We start from the raw sequence: 22,109 nt of genomic DNA, 5'->3' as shown, positions 1-22,109 counted from the left end.
ATATAAAGTAAGTTGCTTCTGTTTAATAATCAGGCCTCTGTCTCTACATTTGCCCTGCATAAATCAGAGTTAAAGGATTTTTACATTTGTCTGCAAGGAGAAACGAAATTGTTGTTTTTCCCATCAGCCATTCTCACTATTTTTCTTGTTCTCATAAAGTGGGATTTTCACTGAGAGATGGGTGCTAATTGCTAGAATCCACCATCTTGAAAGGTGTGGCTTTTCCTGTAGACTGAAGGTGGATGAGCAAGGTCTGATGTGGAAAAGCCTTTAGCTGCTCTTCTGGTGTTTCTGTACGCAAGCGAGGTATTCTTGCACGTCGTCTGGAGAACCAAGAATAAGAGGGACTCTCTGGTGAATACTCTCAGGTTTCACATCCAACACTGCCTCAGTCCCTGTAGTTGCCATCCCTCCTGCCTGCTCAATGATGAAAGCCATAGGGTTGCACTCGTAGAGAAGTCGGAGCTAGAAAGAAAGAGGGAACACGTGATTGCCTTTGGGGGAAATTACACCAAAGGACTTACCGGAACCTAACCTTGCTGTTGTGGTTTTGGAAAATTTTGTACCAAACATCAATTGACCTAAGTAGCAGTGTCTCTCAATCAGCCCCTCCTTCTTCCCTCTCCTCCTTTCACCCCCCCTAACACCTTCTGTTTTGAAGAAGACTGTACTGACGCTGCATCCAAGCGTCACCACCATCATTTCCAAGCTGAGGTACTGATGTGCAGCACCAGTGAAGCTGTATTTTGTCCAGAATGTCAAAAGTAGCTGTCAGGCCCACAGACATCAGCAAAAGAGTTAAGCCAGCGAAGTTAACAGTACTGGGAAAGAAAAGCCAAAATCTCTTCTCATGTACAGGCTTTATGTGTTACCTCAAAGCTTGGGGTAATCGCATTGTGTTTGGTCAGGATCTTTTGGAGTTTGAAACTTGATGCTCCCAGTTTCAAATTTCAGGGTTTGATTGCCACTCTTCAGAAATGTGAATAGATACTAGTGGCCTGAACTCTTCCAGATAGTGACTCTGTTTTTGGAAGTAACTGTAGTAATTACTAAAAGCAAATTTTCCCATTTGGTATGGAGGCACTATTGGTTTGGACCCTGATACCTGTTCACATCTTTAAAAATGTTACCTCTGGGGTGCCTCTGTTCCAGTGGAATGCAAACTTATTTGGGACATAAGCCAAAAGTTTCTGTGTTTAAAAGGACATAGATGATAGCTGGTTATTTTTTAACAGACATTATTTTTGTAGGTTTAGTTGAATCTTTGATGGTCTATGAAGTGCTCATGTACAACAGGGTTAGTACGTATTATGTTTAAAGGGCTTTTCATATGTGCAAAAGAGAGAATGTTTTCTGGGGAAAAGGAAGCGTGACAGAATGCAACCGTATATAGGGACAAAGAAATGGGTCGGAGACAGGACTTTGCTACCCATCATTGCTTTATCACACTGTTTGTAATAAAACCATGATATATCACAAACTTAAATAGTGCATATTACCTTCATGCTTATCTTTAAAGCCCACTGAAGTGCTACTTTCGGTACAAGGATTCCATCTGACAGGCAACATAGGACCAATAGCCTTTGTTGTTCTCCTTAGGGCATGGCCAACTTTTGGAAGATCATGAGCCAGAAGACAGCAGTGGTACCACTGTGGAACCATGTGTTGAGTTTCTTGTTGCTTAACTGTGACTATGTGGCTTAAGGAAAGCAGTTTTACTTCAGGTAGTAGTGCAGTTGCACTTAGGGGTCTTCAGATGAGCTCTGTCTTCAGATAGGTTTAACATTTTTCACTTAATAGAGAACTATAAGCCTTAAGCTCATAAAAAATATTATTTAACATACCTGATTTGAAAAGAAGATCTATTTGTTGGCTGGTTCTGCACTGCTTATTGAGCATTTTGTTCTCACTCTTTCTCTAACTTAAAGAAGGAGCTCTATATGCTAGGGCCTACATACAGGTCATTTACATTTGCTCTAAAGCCTTTGGATCAATTCCAGTGGCTTTTGATTCCTCTAAGCTCTCTGTCCAAGTACATAGACTGTCTTTCAGGGGGATGATGATCAGGGCACCTGCCACAAACGCATTATCTCACCAACAAGAAGAGGTTTATGTGAAAAGAACTGTATACACCTGCACTCTGGGAAGGAAAGAGGAAAACTTTTATTTGTAATGATAGTACAGTTTTGCTCCTTTCATTACTCTCTCTACTATGGCAGTGCAAGCCAGATCAATCCAAGTCAGTGTAGGCTAACTCATGTGGAAAACTTGATTTCTGTAAAATTATATAAGGACTTTGTACATTTGTTCTTTTGTCCTGTTTCTCATCTTTTCTCTTCAACAATGGTTTAAACAGATTTCAAAACAAAAAGTTTAATTTGAAGAGGCTAGTCAGCAAATCCACTTCTCTCACACACAGCAAATTCCTTTTTTGTCTCTTGCTCTGATACACAAACAGATCCACACCGTTTAATGGGGGCTCGGGGAGATTTTTATTTTTGTTTTTGTTTTTCTGGGATGCTGTATCAAATATTTAAATCAAATTTGCCTGGACAAACATGCAGACATTTTCTGTTGTGTATTCTGAAGAGAGTTCCTCTGTTCTCCTCGTTTTGCAGACCACTTGGATCTGCTGTTATTATGATAAATACATGCTCACCAGGATGGAACCAGTAGTCCTCTGTCCCTAAAGAACTGTAGACATCAGGATGTTCTGATGCCAGTGTGGGAGATGGGGCAAGTAGTTTTATGAGGGCAGATTCCTGCACATACCAGCCAAGGATAAAAAAACATTTGAATAAAAGGTTTTAAGTATGGTATTGACTAGGAAAGAAAAAGGTCTTGGAGTCAGAACACCATGACCAATCTATTATGCATTGAGCCAATCATTTCCTAAGCATGACCTGCAGGTTACTGGTGGTCCACAGATCAGCTGTATAACTGGATCTCTTTTAAAACATAGTTGTTTAGAAGTTTGATAATAAGGGTATCTGATGCTGCAGGAGAAAAGTTGAGGTTGACTATGGTCCACGGCCCAGCAGATTCGGAGAGTCACTGCATTGCATTGCACTGCATTAAGTCATGGTGTGTTTTGTACAGGTGTCCAAATGGGAAATCATCTTTTCCCAGAATACTGATGTCAGCATGCGTGAAACTCACTTTCCACTGACAGAGTTTTTTAGATCAGTTAGTAGAAGCTTGTGTTTGCAGGGCTGGTGATAGTAAGCTCAGTACCCTTTGGAAACATCAAGTAGACAAACTCGGTTGTTTAACATTGCACAAAACCCTGTCTGGAGTTCAGCGTATCCCACCTGAACTCTAGTTGCCAGTACAAAGTGCAGAGGTCTTCCTTAGGCCCGTGTTCTATCTGCCAGCTGTGCATAGGTATCTCAATGGGTTTCTATGGTACTGAAATGTTTCTCTTTAGAAAAATGAATAAAGCCCTTGGTTGCACTGGAAACCATTTGAGTAGTTTGTAATATAAAAGCACACAGGAAGATTTCTGGCCTGAATTGACAATTGCCTAAATTCAATTGCTGACCATCATATCCATTAATAATTTTCTCCAGGGGTGGAAAATTATTATCTGTTTACATATCTAAACTATTCCTTTACATCTCTGGGAAAACCAGAGGTGTTAGGTTGAGGAAGTTCACCAGAGAGTAAGTCAAACGATTTACCTTTCCTTTAGGACTCTTCTGATTAGCAGGATACATGAAGATCCCACCATACATCAATGTACGGTGAACATCAGCTACCATGGAGCCCACATACCTGGCACCATATGGGGAACTGCCATCCTGAAAAACATAGAGTAAAGCATTATATCTACCAGGCTAGACAGCTAGTAGCACGGTGAAATGTAATTTTGTTATAAAACAGGAATCAAAGCTGGTTAAATCAATGGCTGCTTATGGACACTGTAAATGCCTAAACCAGCCGGAAGCGTAGCCTTTTGTAAGACGTAGTGATCATCTATGGGGTTCTAAAATAAGCACTTTAAGGAGCTGCATTTGCAGTATGGAAACCAGGATGCCTGTAATTTGAGTGCACAACTTGGTATCAACCCCCAGCCTGTGAAAAAGCAAGGGCTGCAAAGAGTGAGTGAAAACTTCTTCACGTTATCAGAACAAAGTACCCATTTGATTGCTGATCCTTCACTGGTACCTAAGCCAGGGCATGAGGAGGAATGTCACTTTTCACTACACATCTAGATGGTTCCCAGAGGACTCCAGCTTTTTCCTTCTAGCTTATTTGTCAAATTGTGAAATTGGTCATAACATTCATTCTGCAGCTTAGTATGGGAGATATAGCAATTTATTCATGAATGTAGTTTTCCTTGCTTTCAGCTTAGAAATTAATGTTGTTGAAGGAGAGGTCATTTTAATGAGAGCAATCAGGGAAGTACTCATTTCAGTCTCAGGTTAGCTGGTCATAAAAATGATAAGGTAGGAAATATAGAAGACAAGCAAGGTGTCTTGCACAAATATACACCAAATAAGCTCCACCTGAGAAAAGCGACATGTCACCATGCTTTTATGAAGGGGAGATGCACAATACAAATGTAAACTGAAGGAAAGCTTTTTGAAAGCTACTATACAAGAAGTCTGTTGGTCTTTTGATATCTCTCACTCTGTCTTCAATGAAGCAGAGGAGGAATTTGTGCCTCCCCAGAAAATTACTAGAGACTGGGACTTCATGCACATTTAAAACACATATGTATTTGTGTATTGCAATGCTGGAAGTTTGAAAAGACCTCTGCATGTTCAGACTCTGACCTCTGAAGACCTCTGAACTTGTGCAGCAATGCCAGCTCCCAGACCTTCAGACATCACAAGTTAGTCACCCTTCCAGCAAAATCATGAGGTTAGCTGGGAGAAAAAAATCCGCAAGTGGGGGGGGGAAAACACAGATAGAGAAAAACATAATTCTATTTTGAAATCACTTTTTCAAACTGTTCTAGACAACTGTGAAGTTTTGATATTTACTCTTGTGAAATGGGAAGAGATCCTCATGAAATTACACAATATAATGCAACACAACACTAGGAAGTTGAGTCCTAAGCCACTAAATATAAAACTTGGGTATTTGATACAGCTGGTAGTAAAATTGGAACAGAGAACTGTTCCAGCCTAGGTAATAACCCTTGTTCAACTGTATTTGTGCTGTTTTCCGTGATTCTTTCTTCTTGTACACATTAGGAGAACTATTGAAAATTCAGAGGAAAATAATACAAAGTATGAAAGACATGATGGGTAAGACACAGCCTGGAGCTTTTGTATTTAGTTTTGTTTAAACCTGGCCATATTACTTCCAGGCACAACTGAACAGTACTTTTAAGTATCCGATCCCTTATTTTTCATGGCTTACTCTCAAATAATTACATATTTAGACTTCAAATGATAGCTTCTCCATCTCACAGATGGTTGCACGTGTGACTTGGCAACTGTAAAAATCTGAGGTCAGAAAAAACACCTTAAGAGGTGTTAGAGAGAGACCAAAGCAAGTTTGCAGTTTAAGAAAAGACAATTTTCAGGGACAGATGTGATTATAGTCTAAAATTACCTTTAAAAATACAATCAAAAGAAGAGCTCTCTTTTATGGTTTCAGAAGGTGATGAAGCAAGTCTTAAGAAAAGTTCGTTAAACATTAAGAAAAGTCATAGCGTATCAACCATAAGCAAGCCTTGAAACAGACTGCTAAGGACTGCTTCTATGACATTATCAAATAAGGAGTCTGCAACCCACATGTATAAAATTTACTGACCATGAGCTGCACAGCTGAGCCACCTGTCTACAAATCATCAGATATGTTTAGGATATGCTGGATTTCCTATTCACATGCAGGTTATTTACAAAATTTATGTGTACATGGGCAGCATTATGTGACGCTGATGAGATACCACTGCCAATTTTAGTTGCTTCTTACCCTGATAGAAATTCCCCTGCTAGAAACACAGTGCTGAGACTGTGCTGAGAAAAATACAGAAGAGAAATTCCTCCATTCTGGTACGGTTATCACTTGAACCACAGACTGAAATAAAATTCTCACTTCCCTTAGCGTCCAGCTACCTGCATAGGAGGAACACATAGTCCTTTTAGTTACTAGAAATGTTACTTCTTGTTTCTCCAGTTTGGTCACTCATGCATTTTTCTTACAGATGAGAAAGTTAATAGGTGTTGCGTGTGTGTTGGCATATTGCCCAGGCTTTCTTATCAAACAAAGTAACAGAGCATGAATGCTAGGGAGATTTGTCTGAAGATCTGAGTAATGCCAACCTGTGTATTTGCCCAGTGAGCACTTTGCACTGGTTCAGCAGATGCTAATGAAAGAGTTGGAGAACCTTGATATTCCTTTGGTCAGCGTCCATGACATTTGAGTAAACTGATTTGCTCTTAGTTTCACCCTTTCTGCTGCTTTTCTTTGCTTAACCCAGAGGAATGAAAATGGCTCATAACCGATAGGATCTGTGATGTTTTCTTCACAATGATGTGATGGAAGTAACTTTTTCACTTCTTTATTCTACTGATTTCTGACAGCTATGTTTCTCCACAGCAGAACAAGACCATGTTTTTCTAGCATAACTATGATGACTAGGACACTGGGGGAAAAAATGTCTTTTCTACAGAGTACAGCAGCAACACCCTGCCTCCCTCGCTCCACATACAGATATGGTGACAAAAGCACAGTGTCTTTATTAGCTTTTTTATGTCACTTGGGCACAGCTGGGCTGGCTGGCTGAAGAATGCTTCATGCTGAAATGTGCTGTTGATGATAAGTTTTTGATGGCATTGCTAAGACAAATCCTTAACCAGGGAGTCTCCATTGCATGGCTCTCAATCAATAAGGTGTGATGAGACTCAACTTCCCTTGTGGCTGTAGTAAGCGAAGATAAAAATGGGTGGAATAGCAAAGTACGACGATGCCCACAGCATGTTTCTGAGTTCTGCCATCAGTGAACCAGTGCCAGCTAGAGGCCAGGGCCCTGCAAGCATTACTGGAGCAAGAACCCACTTTGGGAAGGGGTTAGAGTGAAATTTGTGCAGAAACAGTTTCTGGCCCAGCAGTGCCCATCATACAGTGCAGACTGGAATAAATGTGTTGCATTACAGGCAGCCTTGCAAACAGCAGCTTGCTCTTCAAGTTGTATAAGCAGCAGGAGATTTTGTGATGCTTAACAAAAAATTAGCTTTATTCTGGACTTTTGTTCCAGAAGAGATGTGTCTAGATAAACATTTCCCTCTAAGATCCGTATGACAATGGTAGGAGGTTTACAGCTGACCTGCAGAACAGTGGCACTTTTCCAGTGCTTTTAATTCAGAATTGATGCCTTAGGTGAATGGTGATCCACAAGAAACTTTGAGGGTCAACATGGCTTTGTAGTCCAAACTGTTTGACCTGGGACACTGTTGTTAGATAGTAAGGGAAGCTCTCTCCTCTCCACATAAACAGTTGATTTATAATGTTTTGTCACCAATGACAGTGATACAGAACATGGGACATGTTGTGGACAACATCCTACTTTGTTTGCGTGTTTTATTTTTAACTTTTCAGTTTTCTGTGGCAATGTTAGAGAGTCATCTGAACAGCATGTTGACCAAGAACCACAGGAAGGAGGAAATAGAGATTAGCTCAAAGGAAAAAAGGGATAAGAAAGTGGCAAGTAGCTGAAATTAATGCCTAGTCTCTTGGCTTCTAGTGGCCAGAAGGTGATAGGGTGAGAGTGGTCTGCCTGAGTAAGAAGGGGTCCCCCATGACCCACTAGTCAGTTCCTCCTCAAGTCACAGGCAGGGGGTATCCAGCAGATACTCCCCAATGCCCTTCTGCGTGCTGAAGAGAGGAAGACAAAGACCAAAGCTGTGCAATGCGCCACCTGGGCACTGCAGGGAAGGTAGGAGCATCACCGATGTAGCTGTAGCTGGTAAGGCTTACAGATGATGCCAGGAAGCAGGTTTCATGCTATGGAAGAGTGGCAACACCTTCTCTCTCTCGTCCTCCCACAATGCAAATATAATGTCCTTTTTAAATCAAGGAACTGAGTTATGCTGCTTTCAAAACTCAGGTTCATACCAAGCTTTCAGATGGGCAGGGCACTTCCTTGTGCTTTGTGGCCATAACATTGGTGCCTTGGCCTTTCTCACGCAGACAGCCCTATGTCTCGGAGCGGCAAAGCGATGTGCTTGCTCAGCACCCTTGAGGAGGCTTACCCTGCCCCAAATAACCCATGCACTACTGTGTTGCTTGCTTTAAAGTAACAAAAACACCTTCTGCCAACTTCTGTTGCATTAGTGCAACAACACTTTCAATAGGTTTTCCCCAAATGAAGCACAGATTTGAGATAAAACAGTGTTTGCAAATCAGGTTTTTCCTGTATGTCCTAACCTAAGGATTTAGTGAATCACGATAAAGCTGTCCTCACTGAGCCTGTGGTGAAATATCTCTGTCTGGTCTTTCCACTGAGTTTGAAATCTCTTCAGTCTTTTTATAGTTGCCTGTTGAATATTTGTTTAAGAGTTTTACTTTAAACAACACTTGGGTGGTTTGCAAAAACACAAATTAATAAATCCAGTGTTAGTGCATTATACTGAATACATAGCTCAGATAATGTGAGCAGAATGAGAAGCACACATCTCCTCTTTCCCAGCTGGATTAGTTTTCAGGAAGTATGAAAGTTGTGTCGTGAGCTTCTGCTTCTCTGACAGCTGGACTGAAAGCAGACTTTGAAGTTTCAAAATAACCTCAAATATTCAAAATGAATATATTTAAAATGCTGTGATGTGGCACCCTTTGTATAATCTGGGTAATATGGAAAAGAGGTTTTGATAAGAGGTCAGCATTGCAGCTATATCCAATGTAGTAAATTCAGATTTTCAGCTTAGAAAGAGCTTCTCATAGGACTATGGTTTAAACTCTTACTCGTTACATTTCCCTTGTACAGCACCCTGAAGTTTTCTACTGGATACATTAATTTTTACATGAGCCCTGTATAAGTATTCTCAACAACTAATAGCTTAAAAAATAATCCTATGGCTTTTTTTTTAACAGGAAGAGCATTAAAACCAGTTTTCTGGCCAAATTCAGTCCTGAGCTGTTCCACATCACCATATTTCATTATGACTTACTGGTCACATAGCCACACTTTCTAGAGAGCTTCCAGCTTTCCACACTGAGAGCTTATGTTGTGTCCTCCTAGCATTGGCTAGAGGCCATACAGAGCTGTATGTCCCCACAAGGTCATCAGACACGGGATGTTCTCAGCTATATCTCTCTGAGGTATAATCCCTTATCAACAGAATATAGTGAAATTGTGCTTCACACCCTTTTTTTTTTTCCAACCCTTGAGTTGGTTTGTGCTCCATATGATGCAAGTAGACAGTGCAGGAGTGATACTGCATTTTCCAGATGCAACTGTGTACAGGAAGGAGAAGATGATGCCACCTAGATCCCTGGAAGCACCTCCTGGGCAGTACGTGGAATCTAGCCCCAAATGCCCCGTTGCACATATGACTGAGCTGCTTATTCAGATAAGCTAGAAAACAAGGGTACTCCCACATTTTGCTGGCACAGTTTCACAGCTTTGTTGAAAAACCTTGCTCTTCATGTACAGCACATTTTCCTCCACACAGTGATGAACAAGCTATGAATTTACTTACCAAAGTCTAAGTTATAGAAGATGTCAGGGCACCAGAAAAAAACACATCAGATGAGAGATACATATCCAAAATGGACCTGATGGCACAAAACGGTTACATGGGGCTGAACTCAGCGAGGACTTCAAATCCTTTCCCGTCGGCCAGGACTCTGTGGAATGCAGTGCTTGCCAGCGCACAGTACGTTGGGTACAGTGCTAATATTTTCTTACCTCAGGAAATTTCTTCTTTTGTAAATATTCTGTCATTGCAGGATCAAAATACTTCGCATAACCTTCATTGAGACTGTATACCTTCCCTTTCTTCTTGATTTTAACATCTCTGTCCACCAAAATAAATTCACCGAGAGCCTACAGAAGAACAGGGTAGACCAGCTATTAGCAAGCAGCAGAAAATTTTGTTGACTTTCTGTAACAGTTGTCACACTAGCGATGGCAGAAACACCAGCACAGCTTAGCCCTTTCAGCACCAGTCTTGTGTATAACTTCACAGTATTTCGAACAGAGCAGAAAGCACAGAATCTGCATTAAGTTCATGAAAACTTGTCACGTTAGTACTACAAACAAAAAGCAATTTGACTGTCATAGTTAGCATATCAAAAGAACACCAGTCAGCCCTGAAAGTGGACGGATCGTGAATCTCTGTCCACAAATCATATGGTTACAAATTAAGAAATTACATTGCCTTCTAATTTTTGAACTCTTCTTGCCTGTCTTGTCTAAACATCTTAAAGTGAATGTGGTCAGCTACCCCCAGGTGTTGCTGTCTGCAGTCTGAGTGCACCTTCCACCTTCTTTTCCTCTGTCTCTAACCAGAGCAGTTCAGCTCCCAGTTCTTCCCACTTGGAATGAGCCTATTTATAAAGGTTAGAAGGAGTTTTGATAATAATGCAGCCTTTTATTAAAAAAACCCTCCTATGTTATTGCCCACATCTAATGCTGGTTTCTCAAATGAGCTGTCTCCTTCCTGCATTCCTCCAGTAACACTTGTTGGGCTCCTGGGCTGGTCACTGAGGGGTGGCACGTGTCCGATTGTATGGGTATGGTTGTGCTTTTGCAAATTGTTGAGTATGCAGCTTAGAGGACTTAGCCATAAAACTAAATTGCACTCAGGAAATCAGAAATCACTCTGCATGAACTGTATCAAAAAATGGTCCTTGCCCCAGGCGAAACACTGAACATGCTGAGGTTCTTCTACAGATAGAAAAAGCAAGAACAAGAAAAAAGCAGGAGTCTTTTAAGTGGAGGCAAAGACACTGTTCAGAGTAAATTTCCTTAAGTGTTTGTGCAAACCAGCAGTCTGGTTTGAAGCAACAGGGTTTCAAATGCTATTTAACTTAAACTCTCTTTTACTGAGTAGAAAAAACAAACAGATGTATTGCAACCAACATACTCATGTATTATTAAATACTTGTAAGGTGGAGATGGGATGCTCCGGAACATGGGTGAAAAAAAGAATCATGTAGATTGCCTAGATTACAGAGACAAGGAGTAACAAAAATGAGTAAACCCAAGCACGGAAAGCTCTAAAAGATAGTAGCAATGTGATTGATTAACACCATGACTGTACCGGATCGAGCATGAAGCAGTCCACTCCTTGCCCTGTGGAGAGGGCGACCAGTGTAGCACTGCCGTACAAGGCATAGCCTGCAGCAACAATATTGCGTCCGGGCTGCAAAGCATCTTTTTCAGAGGGCTCATCGTCTGTTTCCTGAGGAAAAATTACCGTTGGACTGGAGGTTAAATTCTTATGAGAAACAATAAAAACAACACTTCAGTAATAATGTGGGGCAGATTTCCTTTTTGTGTCTATGCGGGCCTTTGAAACAACCAAAATAGTGATTGTTCCCACTAGTTCAGGGCAAGTTTGGTACAAGTACAAGTGCACGCTGGGACAGGATGTTGAGAGTTTGTTATTTTATACATGTCATGCAATCAATACGATACCTGCAACAAAGCTGATACCTTAGCATTACAGCCCAGTCTATTAATTCAAGATCATCAGAAATCTGAGACAGAACAGAGGTACTAATTTTCTGTGAATGTAAATGTAAGCAATCATACTGACACCCCTCAGAGGGAATAACTGTGAGGTGAATGCACTAATTAACATTACAGACAAATTGCTTCCTGTAATGCAGAATAAAAGGGTAGGTGGTTCAACATGATCGAACCAAGATTGTGCATTGGTCTCTGCTGGTGAAGAGATAGGTAACTGAAGTGATATAAATGTTCATATTATATATAAAATAACAAATGTATTTGCATACGTAATGTGTGCATGTGTGCAGGTATGCATATATAAAGCTACATGGCATTTTACTTCAGACTTTTAATCAATTTCCAACACTTGTATTTTGATTTGGCGCTTTGGTTATCACTGAACAACAATAGCCCAAGCAGACCTGGTGCAAATATTTCCAGCCAGCTCTGGGGGTGTGCCTCAGCCACGGCTTACAAGAGTTTGACTGGTGGGGTAAGAAAGGAGAACAGCCAAGAGTACTTGGGAAGGCTGGCTCCAGCCTTCACCTCCTGGGACTACAAAATGGGTAGGGAATGCTTGATATTAATGTTTCTTTAAAAGCTTGTCAGTTGTGGTAGGTCTTCGGTGGATGTTTTGGTGGTGGTTCACAAGGAATCAAAATGAGAAGCCCCTCAGATCCTTTCTTCAGGCCCTGGTTTAGCATTTTGTTGTTCAAAACTCAGACAATTTCTCAGTGATTGCATGGGCTTAATTAGATTGAGTAGCAGCTAAATAGAAATAGCAGGTCTAGCCCAAAATATCTAGTTAAAAAAATAAAAATCAGTGGAGACTGTTTTGTGTAGGAAACAAAATATTTCATGAATATTGAGTAAATTCTTTAAAAAATCAAGAATGCCTTCCATGCATATTTTCCAAAGGAAAACACCTCTCCTCCAACAAACAGAGAAATTCTCTGCTGTGCCCTATGGCAAGAAGCTCTCAGGATGCCCATCAGGGTCCTAGCAAGGTGGAAGGCTAAGGGTAACCTGGGGATCCCGTTTGTCATTGTGTACCAACATCTAGAGGAAAACTGAGATGTGGGACACCAAAACTACATCTTTCTTGGCATATGAAGATAGTAATGCCACATCAAGATGTTTTCATTTTCGGCTGAAAGATTTTGTTACTTTTGTTACTTTCGCTACTTTCACTATTTTACTCAAAACTTTTTATTATTATTATTATTTTGCCAAGTTCTTCTGTGGAAGAAAATCCAGTTGCCAACCAGCTCGTCATGGGAGATGAAATATAGCATGTACAAATACATCTGGTATGCAGTCCCTTGGAATTACTCTATGTCAAGCTGCTTGTTCAGAGAGGTTATAATGCACATAATGCAGGAAGACTAGTTAAAACCCCTGTTTGTATACTCCAGAGTTTTGAATACTGAGTATTAGTGGCTAATCCTTTGCTAAACAATCTTTTACAGAACTGGCTATTATACCTTACATAGCATCTTCTCTTTCAAAAACATATCCCCATGGTACATACATCTCAACATCAATCCCCATGGTACATACATCTCAACATCCAAAGCAATGGTTGTCTATAGCAGATGAATTATTTGCAACATTAAATGCAGAATTAAACATACATTTACACAACTAGTTGCAAATGTATTATGATTCTCGTAGCTTTTTGTATGCTTTCCTCATTAAATAAAAATTAATTTTGTATAAATACAGTAAAGAGGTTTGTTTTATAGAACATGGTGTATATACATTATATGTAGCTGCTGGTTACACATGATACTGATTTAAAATATATTTTTCTGAGATGAGCTTTTCAGTCCTATCTCTTAAATGCATATTCTATGTTTATATGATTGAGAAACCACATAAGTGTTGACTATTCAGAAAAAACAGAGGAACTCCTCTCTCAGGAGACAAACAGTGAGGCAGAATTCACTTGTTTTTCCATCCTTATTCACAACTGTGTTTCCAAGAGACAGCTTCCAAAAGGAAGGAAAAAAGCTCAGTCTCAAACAAACATTTTGCAGAGCTTGTCAGAGTGTAAAAAAGCTAGATCAGCTGATATTTCATTGTTAGGACTACAGGAGTTTTGTCCTGCCAAGTACCATGTACTGTGAAACAAACCAGGGAATAAAGCTGGCCAGTAGACTCTGATAGCTGCTGAATATTTTCACTTCTTTCTGGTGCACAGATGGATGTCCTTTCTATTATATTTTGACTATGAGATGGCGGTAGTGAAATCTCTTTAGAGGTCTTTAGGCAGAGCACTGAAATAGACAGAGGGACTGCAGAGCAGCTCTGACAAGAGTTGACTCAGTCACTTTGGTTTGTTGTTGGTGTGAAGCAGATGCAACAAGGTCTGCAGAGTCTGGCCATAGGGGTACCCTCAGGTGATATCTGAGTTTGAAAATTTTTGCATGTATGATTTGCCCACATCACATGAGAGAGTTCTTATCAGCACTGGGAGCAGCTCTGGAAGGACTTGGTTTCCAGGTCTCATGTGTTTCATGAGTATCCTTTGCATTTGCCATGAACTCTTACACCTTGTCCATGAGGGACCACATGGAGGGAAGGACATTGTCCTCATGACAATGAAGGGGGGGAAATAAAATACATCTGAGGCGCTGGGCAAAGTTACAAATTAAAACCGGAATGAAACAAAGCAGCAGAGTTTCATAGCATATATGTGCAGTATGAATTCAGACTTGTAGATTCAGCACAGTGGCATGAAAGATTGGGAAAAATCCAAGCAAAATATACTTATTGTCACCACATTCTGACACTCCAGCAGCTGAGAGCCCCTCAGCGGCAGTGACTGTCAAGGTCCTATCCCTTGCTCTGGCTTCTGCTGTTTCAGCAAGGCTCCTCTCTCAGCCCCACTTTTCTGACATTTCTGGTCTTTTTAACAATACCACCCATGCTTCAGAAAGTAAAAGCCAGGTGGAAAATTAAATAAACCTAGGATGGCATTTATTTCCTGGTGGTTTTCTCTTAGAAACTGATGCAGTGCTTTTCTGACAGGAGGCAATGGTACCTGCCACCATGGTGGTGGTTCTGAATTGGGAGCAGCCAGAGAACCATCTTCAGGTTTGAAAGGTATTGACCAAGTCTGGCTTTCGTAGAAAAGTGTTGATTATCTCTTTTTCCTAAAATGAAGCAAATATTTCAGTTCTGGAGGGTGGGCCTTTGGAAAATGAAGTTAAGGTGCTGACATGGTGAGAAAAATCAGTCATGCAATCGTCTGAGAATTGGAAGGTACCAAATATCAGACAGGTGCTAAGGATCATCATTTGGAATTACAATTGTTCTAGCTTTTCCAAAATGATGTTAATGAACCTTAAGTGGCTTGAAATTATATTTTCTTTCTTAAGTGATTCTCATCCACTGGGATAAAGATCTCAATTTTATTCATTTCACACTACCCTTCAGTAACAATCAATAAAGCACTTATTTTGTTATTTCAAAGGATTTGAAGTTAATAGTGTTTAAAGTTTATAGTGTCGCTGTGAAATTGTCTTGTCTGAGAGGAAGGCACATTAATTAACATGTACTTTGGAATTAGCATTTTAATGGAAAGAATTATGCAAGTGAAAGTCTGTAAATTCAACATTGTTTCTAACTTTCCAGGGAAAACTGGTAAGTTGTTCTTGTAGTTGACAAACTGTGCTTCATCCTAGCAGCAGGGTTTTCATTTGGATATGGAGCATTTGTACAAAGCAATGTAATTTTCTTTTTATGAAGCACCGAAGGGTATCCACCCACATGAAAACTAGTAACTTAGAAACAGTATTTACAACAAATATGGTAATATATATTAGAACAACAACAACTATGCAAGGATCAGAAAATGAATTGAAAACTAAAGCACTTGGTAACGACATGAGTTCTTTGGGAGATGTTTCTATTCTGAAGCAGAATCCTAGGGAAGACTGGGCAGTCCATAGTCTTCACACACATTAACAGGTGAGTTAAAGACGGTAGAGAAATCTAATCTGCTAAGCTATATTAATCACATTGACCACTTGCCTTCATAGTTACACAGAGTAACTTAACGTATTTCTAAAGAGAAAACTAATGTTTCATATTTGTAAGATGGTGCTTACCACCTTTAAGAATAGTGAACAGCGCAGCTATTGCCTACTGTACATGTCGGGAGGTGCTGTAGTCTTTTAGGCTATCTTTAGAGAGATAAATGAAAAGGGTGGGGGCCCCTTTGCTCACCATAAGGGCAGGTGGCATGGAATGCGTCCATACAGCTAAGCTCTCTTCCCTGCCAAAAGCACGGTGGTAGATGGTACTGGAGGTAGTCCTTGGGCTGCTCTTTCCACAAACCATACCCGAGTATCATCTCAGTGTTGTCTGGCCTGTGCTGCATCTGTGATAGGGGTTTGCACTAACCAGTAACATTGTGGATAGCCATATGTCAGCACTTGGCTTGTGCCACGACTCTGTTGAGATTGTGCCACAACTATTTGGTTTACTAGTAGATTCATATTCTCAACAGTGATGATTAGTGTATCACCTACAAGAAATGTAAAAACCAAGGACTAGCCAGTTGAAAATGATGAGTTAAAAGAAGAGAGTGGACTTTAAAAACATATCTTCATATGTTTGAAGTGTGGCGTCTGAGTCTGCAAAGACTTCTTTGCAGTCACAAGTACTGTAAATGTTACTTCACAATAGTAATGGCTGAGGGTCTCCCATAGTCATATGACTGTGAGCTCAGGCTTTAGGAAAAACACCAACTGCTGGGAGATTAGCAATCAAATCACAAGACTTGGCATGACTCTAACTATTAATGTTTGTTAATTGGCTGCGCAGTTGCTGTTCTGTGCAGCCCTGTGGGAGCAGACATGCTGGCAGGGCCCTGGTGGCTGTAGGCAACTGCTTCCTTCAGCCTCAGGTGGCCTCCATCGTTAGCATGCTTATAAAGACCTATCCATAACAGGCATAGCAACTGTCACCGGGAGGCCACCACGCTGCTAACTGTGATACAGTCCAGGCAGTGACCGCCAGCCCTCCCCAGTCAGTATCCAGGAAGACAAATCCTGTGATTTGTAGGCACCGCGACACCCCTCAGCTCTCCTGCAGTGAGTAAAGCATCGCTGAAGGAGCTAACCAGCTGCCTGAGGGTGAGAGGGTTTTATTTAAGCACCTGTGTGTCTGGAGGGGGTAAGTGCTGCCACCTAGCAATTTCATGGGGCTGAGTGTCCCCTTCCTGGGAATTCAGGCAGCATTTTAGCACACATGAATCTCAAGTGTTACTTCTTCTACTCTTTCTAAGGCTCTGTTGATCCCAAAGACACTTAAGGGACCTAGGAGAGAAACTAAGCAAGTTGATATACCCAAGACATTTTGCTTTCACCAAGTGAATCGTGTCGTGTACTTCATTCATCCTCTTACCTTTTTGTAGACAGCAAATATTGTTCCTATTGGTGCCAAGCAGTCTATATTGGATGAGCCATCAAGGGGGTCAAAGCACACCACATATTTACCCTAAAACAGAATCGGCAAGGGAAACATTAAATGATATGTAGTCTTGCAGTATTATTTCCTTCTACTTGACAAAACCCCTGTTTTTATGACTGTGTTTAGCCCTCCAAGTGCGCCTGACACAGCTTGTCAGAGAAGGCTGCACTGTTGACCCAGCTGGCCCTGCAGCACAACACCCACTCCCCACAGAGCCTGCCAGAGAAATAGGAGAGGGCACATTTCTGCTCAGACAGCACAAAATCTGATAATAGAAAGGAGCAGTCCTCTGCTGCCAGGCAATGCAAGAAATCGCTTGAAAGCAAAAGGAGTGACTCATTCTGGAAGTGAGCATCTTCCTTGAGTAAATACGTTTTGTTTTGTTATGTTTTGTTCTGAACGAAAGGATTTGCCTGTGATGTGAGGTTTGAGGGTAAGAAGGCAGAAAGAAAACATCTTGGGGAAAGGGCATCATGTGAGCAATATCTCGCTGCAATAGGATCCCCTCCTGGGGGAAGCCTGATGAAGCAGCCAGGTGTTTCCTCTGGACGTGTAATGTAAAACCCAGTTCTGCCAGCCTCTCATCTCATTTTATCTTGCCTAAATATTAACGTAATCCAAAACCGTTACACTGGCAGTCAGGGAATGTAATAGTACGCTTACACCTGGGATCTGGGGTGTGTTAACAAGCTGCAGAATAATTATTCTCCCCACCTTCACAAAACTTTAATAATAATTTTACCCTCCACAGCTCCTTTAGCTGTTGAAACCATGCCATCCACCACAGTTATTAATCAAAACAATGTAGTAATGGTGCAAATTTTCTGCATTCCCCAGGGAAGGGTTGGTTTTGGGGCCAGGCCCAGGTTTCATACTTGAAACAAGAGTGCCACCTGCTGCTGCCTGAGCCCATAACCCCCTGAAGGCAGGAGCTCTACAGACCCGCTTGTCTTTCGGGGTGACGATGGCGTCCTTGTTCTCCTCCGTGACCAGGACGCAGGTGCTGTAGGAGGACTGGAGCATATTAATCACCAGGGAGTTGGATAATACGTCCAGCTTCTTCACTTCGTCACCAGTCACATTGACAGTGCCAGCTATACCAAACCTACAGAAAAGTAAAAATACCAAGAAAGCTGAGGGAGGCCAATGTTACAGGTTTTTAGGAAAAAAACGAGTCAGAGTGACACCTTCCTCTCATCTTCCCACACCTCTAATCTTTGGATGAAACTGCAAAGGTGCATTAGGAGACGATTGCTGCTGCTAGAAAATAAAAGCATGCATGAGAAAGAGAAAGGGCAATGGCATCATTTCTGGGCTTTACCTGGGTTATTTTGCTCCTGCTTGGATGTTCTCCAGGCCAGAACCAGAGCCCACAGCCTGGCCGGTGGGTGCCAGGCTTCCCTAGCAGCCCCACGAAGCAGCTGGCATCAGCTTTGAGAAGGCAGAAGGGTAAAGCAGAATGCACTGTTATCTGCAGCTGGTTGCTCAGAGCTCCATGATGGTTTCTTTAACCCATGTCCACTCAGTCTCCAGCCACCCCAAAATCAGAAGCTTTAAAAAGATAGCTCCAAATAATTCCCCATGCTGAACTGTATCTCAGGATCAAGGTCTGTTTTATTTGGTGATCCTTGGCTGAGTTAGGATGATGCTTCCATTCCCCATCCTGATTTTAGCAATATACTAATGATGTAGTATATAGTAGTATACATATTTCTGAGATTTCCAGTTGAGGAAGCACTGTTTAGACCTAATGTTCGTGATCTGGGCATCTTAGAAGTATAAGGAATCATACAGGGAATAGATAGAGCATTTTTATTCATTATGGGGGAAAAAAAAAAGGAAGGGGAAAGGGGCAACTAATTAGTCCCTAGGATGTTGGTCAGCAGCAGGCCTTAGTTGGGGGCAGGGTAGGTGTTTTGTCTTACTCAAAGCTGCCTGAGCTTTTCAGAAGTATTGAGCATTTTGGACACTCTATTTTGGAGTGCCGATTTTGAAATACTGGAAAGGAACATGATTTTCAGGGAGGGCTAAGCACCCATTCTCCCAGTTAGTGTGTTTTCAGGCACATTCTCAGCTCAAGTCTATGGCTTGGAAAAAGTCCTGCTTTACTTTTGAATGGCAAATTTGTTAAAAATTCATGCTGAGCTCTTTAACATTAAAGAAACTTCACGGTCTCCTGTTTGGAGGGGCTAGAAAAGTCAGAGCTCTCTAACTTCACAAATGCAGATGGATGCAAGCCAGTCACCGTGGTTGAAAGTTTGCCATGGGAATTTCTGAGATTTCATGGTTAGTTGCAGTAATTTGAACGGTTCAAGTTACTAATTTGTGTGTTTGGATACTTTAGATATTTCTGGTTCATCACATGAAGCTTTTGTTTATAGAAAGAGACGTTTGCTCCTTAACACAATGGATGTTTTCTTTCTGAAAGGAAGATTCATCTAGCACAGTAGCCGTGTCCTGTAGGCTAGGTGGCTATTCCACCCCTAGTCTATCAAATAGAGGTTCTCCCCACTTATTAAATACTCCAGAGGCTGCATATTGAAAGATAAAAATGAGATAAAAGCAACTGTTCCTCTAAGTCAGGGAGGCAAAACAACTCGTTTTCACCTAGTAACTACAGGACAACATATAGTTTAACCGTTAGGGCATAGGAGCCTGTTGCTGCTGTTAACTTTGAGTATGTCTCATGTCCTCTCTACATACTATGGTCCATGCCTGTAAAGTGAGGGTGATAGTACTGAGACATTGAATTCATGATTTGCAAAGATCATTGAGGACTTCGACCAATAGTCAACAGAAGCATGAAAGAACCCCAGTGTGTCATACACTTTGGTGTTTCCACAGCCAAAATAAAAAAAAGAACAAATTACAAATGTTGTCTTTCTTACACAAATATATTCCCTGTCTTTTTTATGCATGTATGCATACGTACATACACAGGCATGTACAGAAACATATCTTTCAATACATAACAAAACCTGTATATTTTAAATGCATAATTTTATTAGGATGTTCCAGCTCTCTGAACTGCTTCAGATAGATCACCATTAGAAGAATGACACTGATGTCTATTTCATCTGGCTGTGTGAGGAACAGCTCGGTTCATTCCAGGCTTTGCTAAGGCAATTCTTTATTCCATTTGCTAAACCACTAGATGCCAAATTGTTATGTTCGTTTTTCATATAGGGCCTTTTAAGACTCCTCACCTGTAACCCTGATACTACTTGAGGAAGGAAGGGGAAATCCACTCATGCCTGGCAGCCTATGGCGTTTCTTGCAGGGCTGTTGCTTTAGACCATTACTTATACTGCAGTCAGGCAGAACATCAGCTTCCCAAGATAAGCCAAGCTCTGATTTGCACAGCTCAGCACCGGGCTTGGATGTTAACAGAAAATATCACGGTGTGATATTCTGCATTAAAAATATCATGGTGTGATATTTTGCAAATTCATGGTATATTTAAAAATAGATCAGTATCAACATTTACAAGAGATAACAAGGTGAGGAGTGCATTGATGTTCTAACTTACATGTTTAGAGTAAAATGTTACAGAACAGCAGTTAGTTTAAATGTCTATGTCTTGCCCCCAATATTAAAATGCTCCAGAAAGAGAGATCTCCCACTTCCCACTCTTGATAATCCAGGCTCTGACCTCATTCCTACAGTCACTTGGCTTTAAAAAGACACTTCCAACTGTGTCCCTGCCCACTCCCCAGCCTTGCTGTGCAAGCAGCTGTCTCTCTACCTCCTCTTCCTCCCCGTATCGCTAGGTAGGACTCACATGTGGGCAAGGCCTGCCTTTCTGACTGCAGAGGAAATGGCCTTTATGGCAGTCAGCATGGAGTTGAGCAGCTGTGTCAGCTCCCCTGTCGCTCCTTTAACGCGGCGTCCCTTCTCCATAACGAATCGCGTGAGCGTCAGCATATCCGTTTCAAAGGGGGTTTTGTCAGACATTTTTGCTGGGTACCAGAGTTCCTATCTTCTCAGCTGGACGAGACGCTTTCTTGCCACGTAGAGATCCTGGGTAGCTGTTTTATTTTGAGGCAAAGCTGCTGGCCGCGTTGCTGGTCAGAGTTTATTAAGGTGTTTCTGAGACCATGTGATTGAGTGCTCAGAATAACTGCACCCCGGGCTGGCTCCACGGCTCCTCTGGGATGCAGGAAAGGAGCCTGAGATGGGACTACAGCTGAGCAACCACTGCTCTGCTGCCCTTCCCATGCACTGAAATTAGTGATGTGCAGATCTAGTAACATATCTGATTGTGCATTAGACTGCTTACAATGCAAAACTCTTGCTGGCCGCTTAGCTGGAAACTGCTTTCCTGAAGCTGCCACTCAGCAACAAGCTCAGCATAGCCAAGGCAAACCACACAATTTGCAAGGCAGCAGAAACGAAGACATAGCGCATCAGTAACCACGCATGCCATAGTACCCTGCGGCAGAGCACCCACCGCGCTGTGACTCCAGACTTTTGAAGTTCCCTTCTTATATCGCCTTAATCCCTGCTTGCTCACCCTCTTTTGGCCTCCTCCATAGAGGAGGGTTTTGAAGGTGTATGGCACATCCCAGGGGAATCAACAGGAGGTGCAGGGTGCATCTAGACATGCATTTATTAAAGATGTTTTATGTTGCTAGTTGGTCTGCTGCAATCCCATTTTAATGACTTCATTCCTAGTCTGGGCTACTTTTAATATTATAGGTCTTGCATGCATGAGAAGTACTGGTGAGCTGTGGCTTGATTGGTTACAAAGTAATTATGTCTTCAATAATTTACAAATGAAGCTTATCTGATTCAAGCATGTCTGTGTCATAACTCACAAAATGAAATTTTATGTCGGCTTTGGTATTGTAGTGCACCACGTAAATATAGTTGTGTCCAAGTTACCAATTATACTGCCAGTAACTCCTTACAAGCAATATACTTGGATCACATGATGCTAATGTGAAGGTAGACAGAAATGTCAGTGAACGAGGTACATGCTATCTGGAACACTGGA

The 22,109-nt window shown here is 41.4% G+C and overlaps 1 protein-coding gene across 1 annotated transcript; it reads right to left on the bottom strand.

The window, feature by feature from the left end:
• Positions 1-270: 270 nt before the first annotated feature.
• LOC127027535 (fructose-1,6-bisphosphatase isozyme 2) lies at positions 271-21,067 on the bottom strand. Its single transcript, XM_050913317.1, has 7 exons — positions 20,895-21,067; positions 18,056-18,218; positions 17,048-17,140; positions 11,220-11,360; positions 9,863-10,000; positions 3,681-3,800; positions 271-465 (listed from the first exon to the last, which is right to left on the bottom strand). The coding sequence occupies exons 1-7, from the start codon at positions 21,065-21,067 to the stop codon at positions 271-273; spliced, it is 1,023 nt and encodes a 340-aa protein (XP_050769274.1).
• Positions 21,068-22,109: the final 1,042 nt, after the last annotated feature.

The sequence above is a fragment of the Gymnogyps californianus genome, chromosome Z, assembly GCF_018139145.2.
Source record: "Gymnogyps californianus isolate 813 chromosome Z, ASM1813914v2, whole genome shotgun sequence".
Classification (NCBI taxonomy): Eukaryota; Metazoa; Chordata; class Aves; order Accipitriformes; family Cathartidae; genus Gymnogyps; species Gymnogyps californianus.
This window is presented reverse-complemented; position numbering and strand designations above follow the sequence as displayed.

What these genes read in the sequence shown, in the direction of transcription:
- LOC127027535 (XM_050913317.1), bottom strand. Translation starts at nt 21,067, where the DNA reads ATGTCTGACAAAACCCCCTTTGAAACGGATATGCTGACGCTCACGCGA. An exon ending in TATTTGCTGTCTACAAAAAG is followed by an intron (nt 11,361 to 17,047) that starts GTAAGAGGATGA and finishes ATTTTTCCTCAG; the next exon opens with GAAACAGACGATGAGCCCTC. An exon ending in AAAAGAAGAAATTTCCTGAG is followed by an intron (nt 3,801 to 9,862) that starts GTAAGAAAATAT and finishes TATGTTTTTCAG; the next exon opens with GATGGCAGTTCCCCATATGG.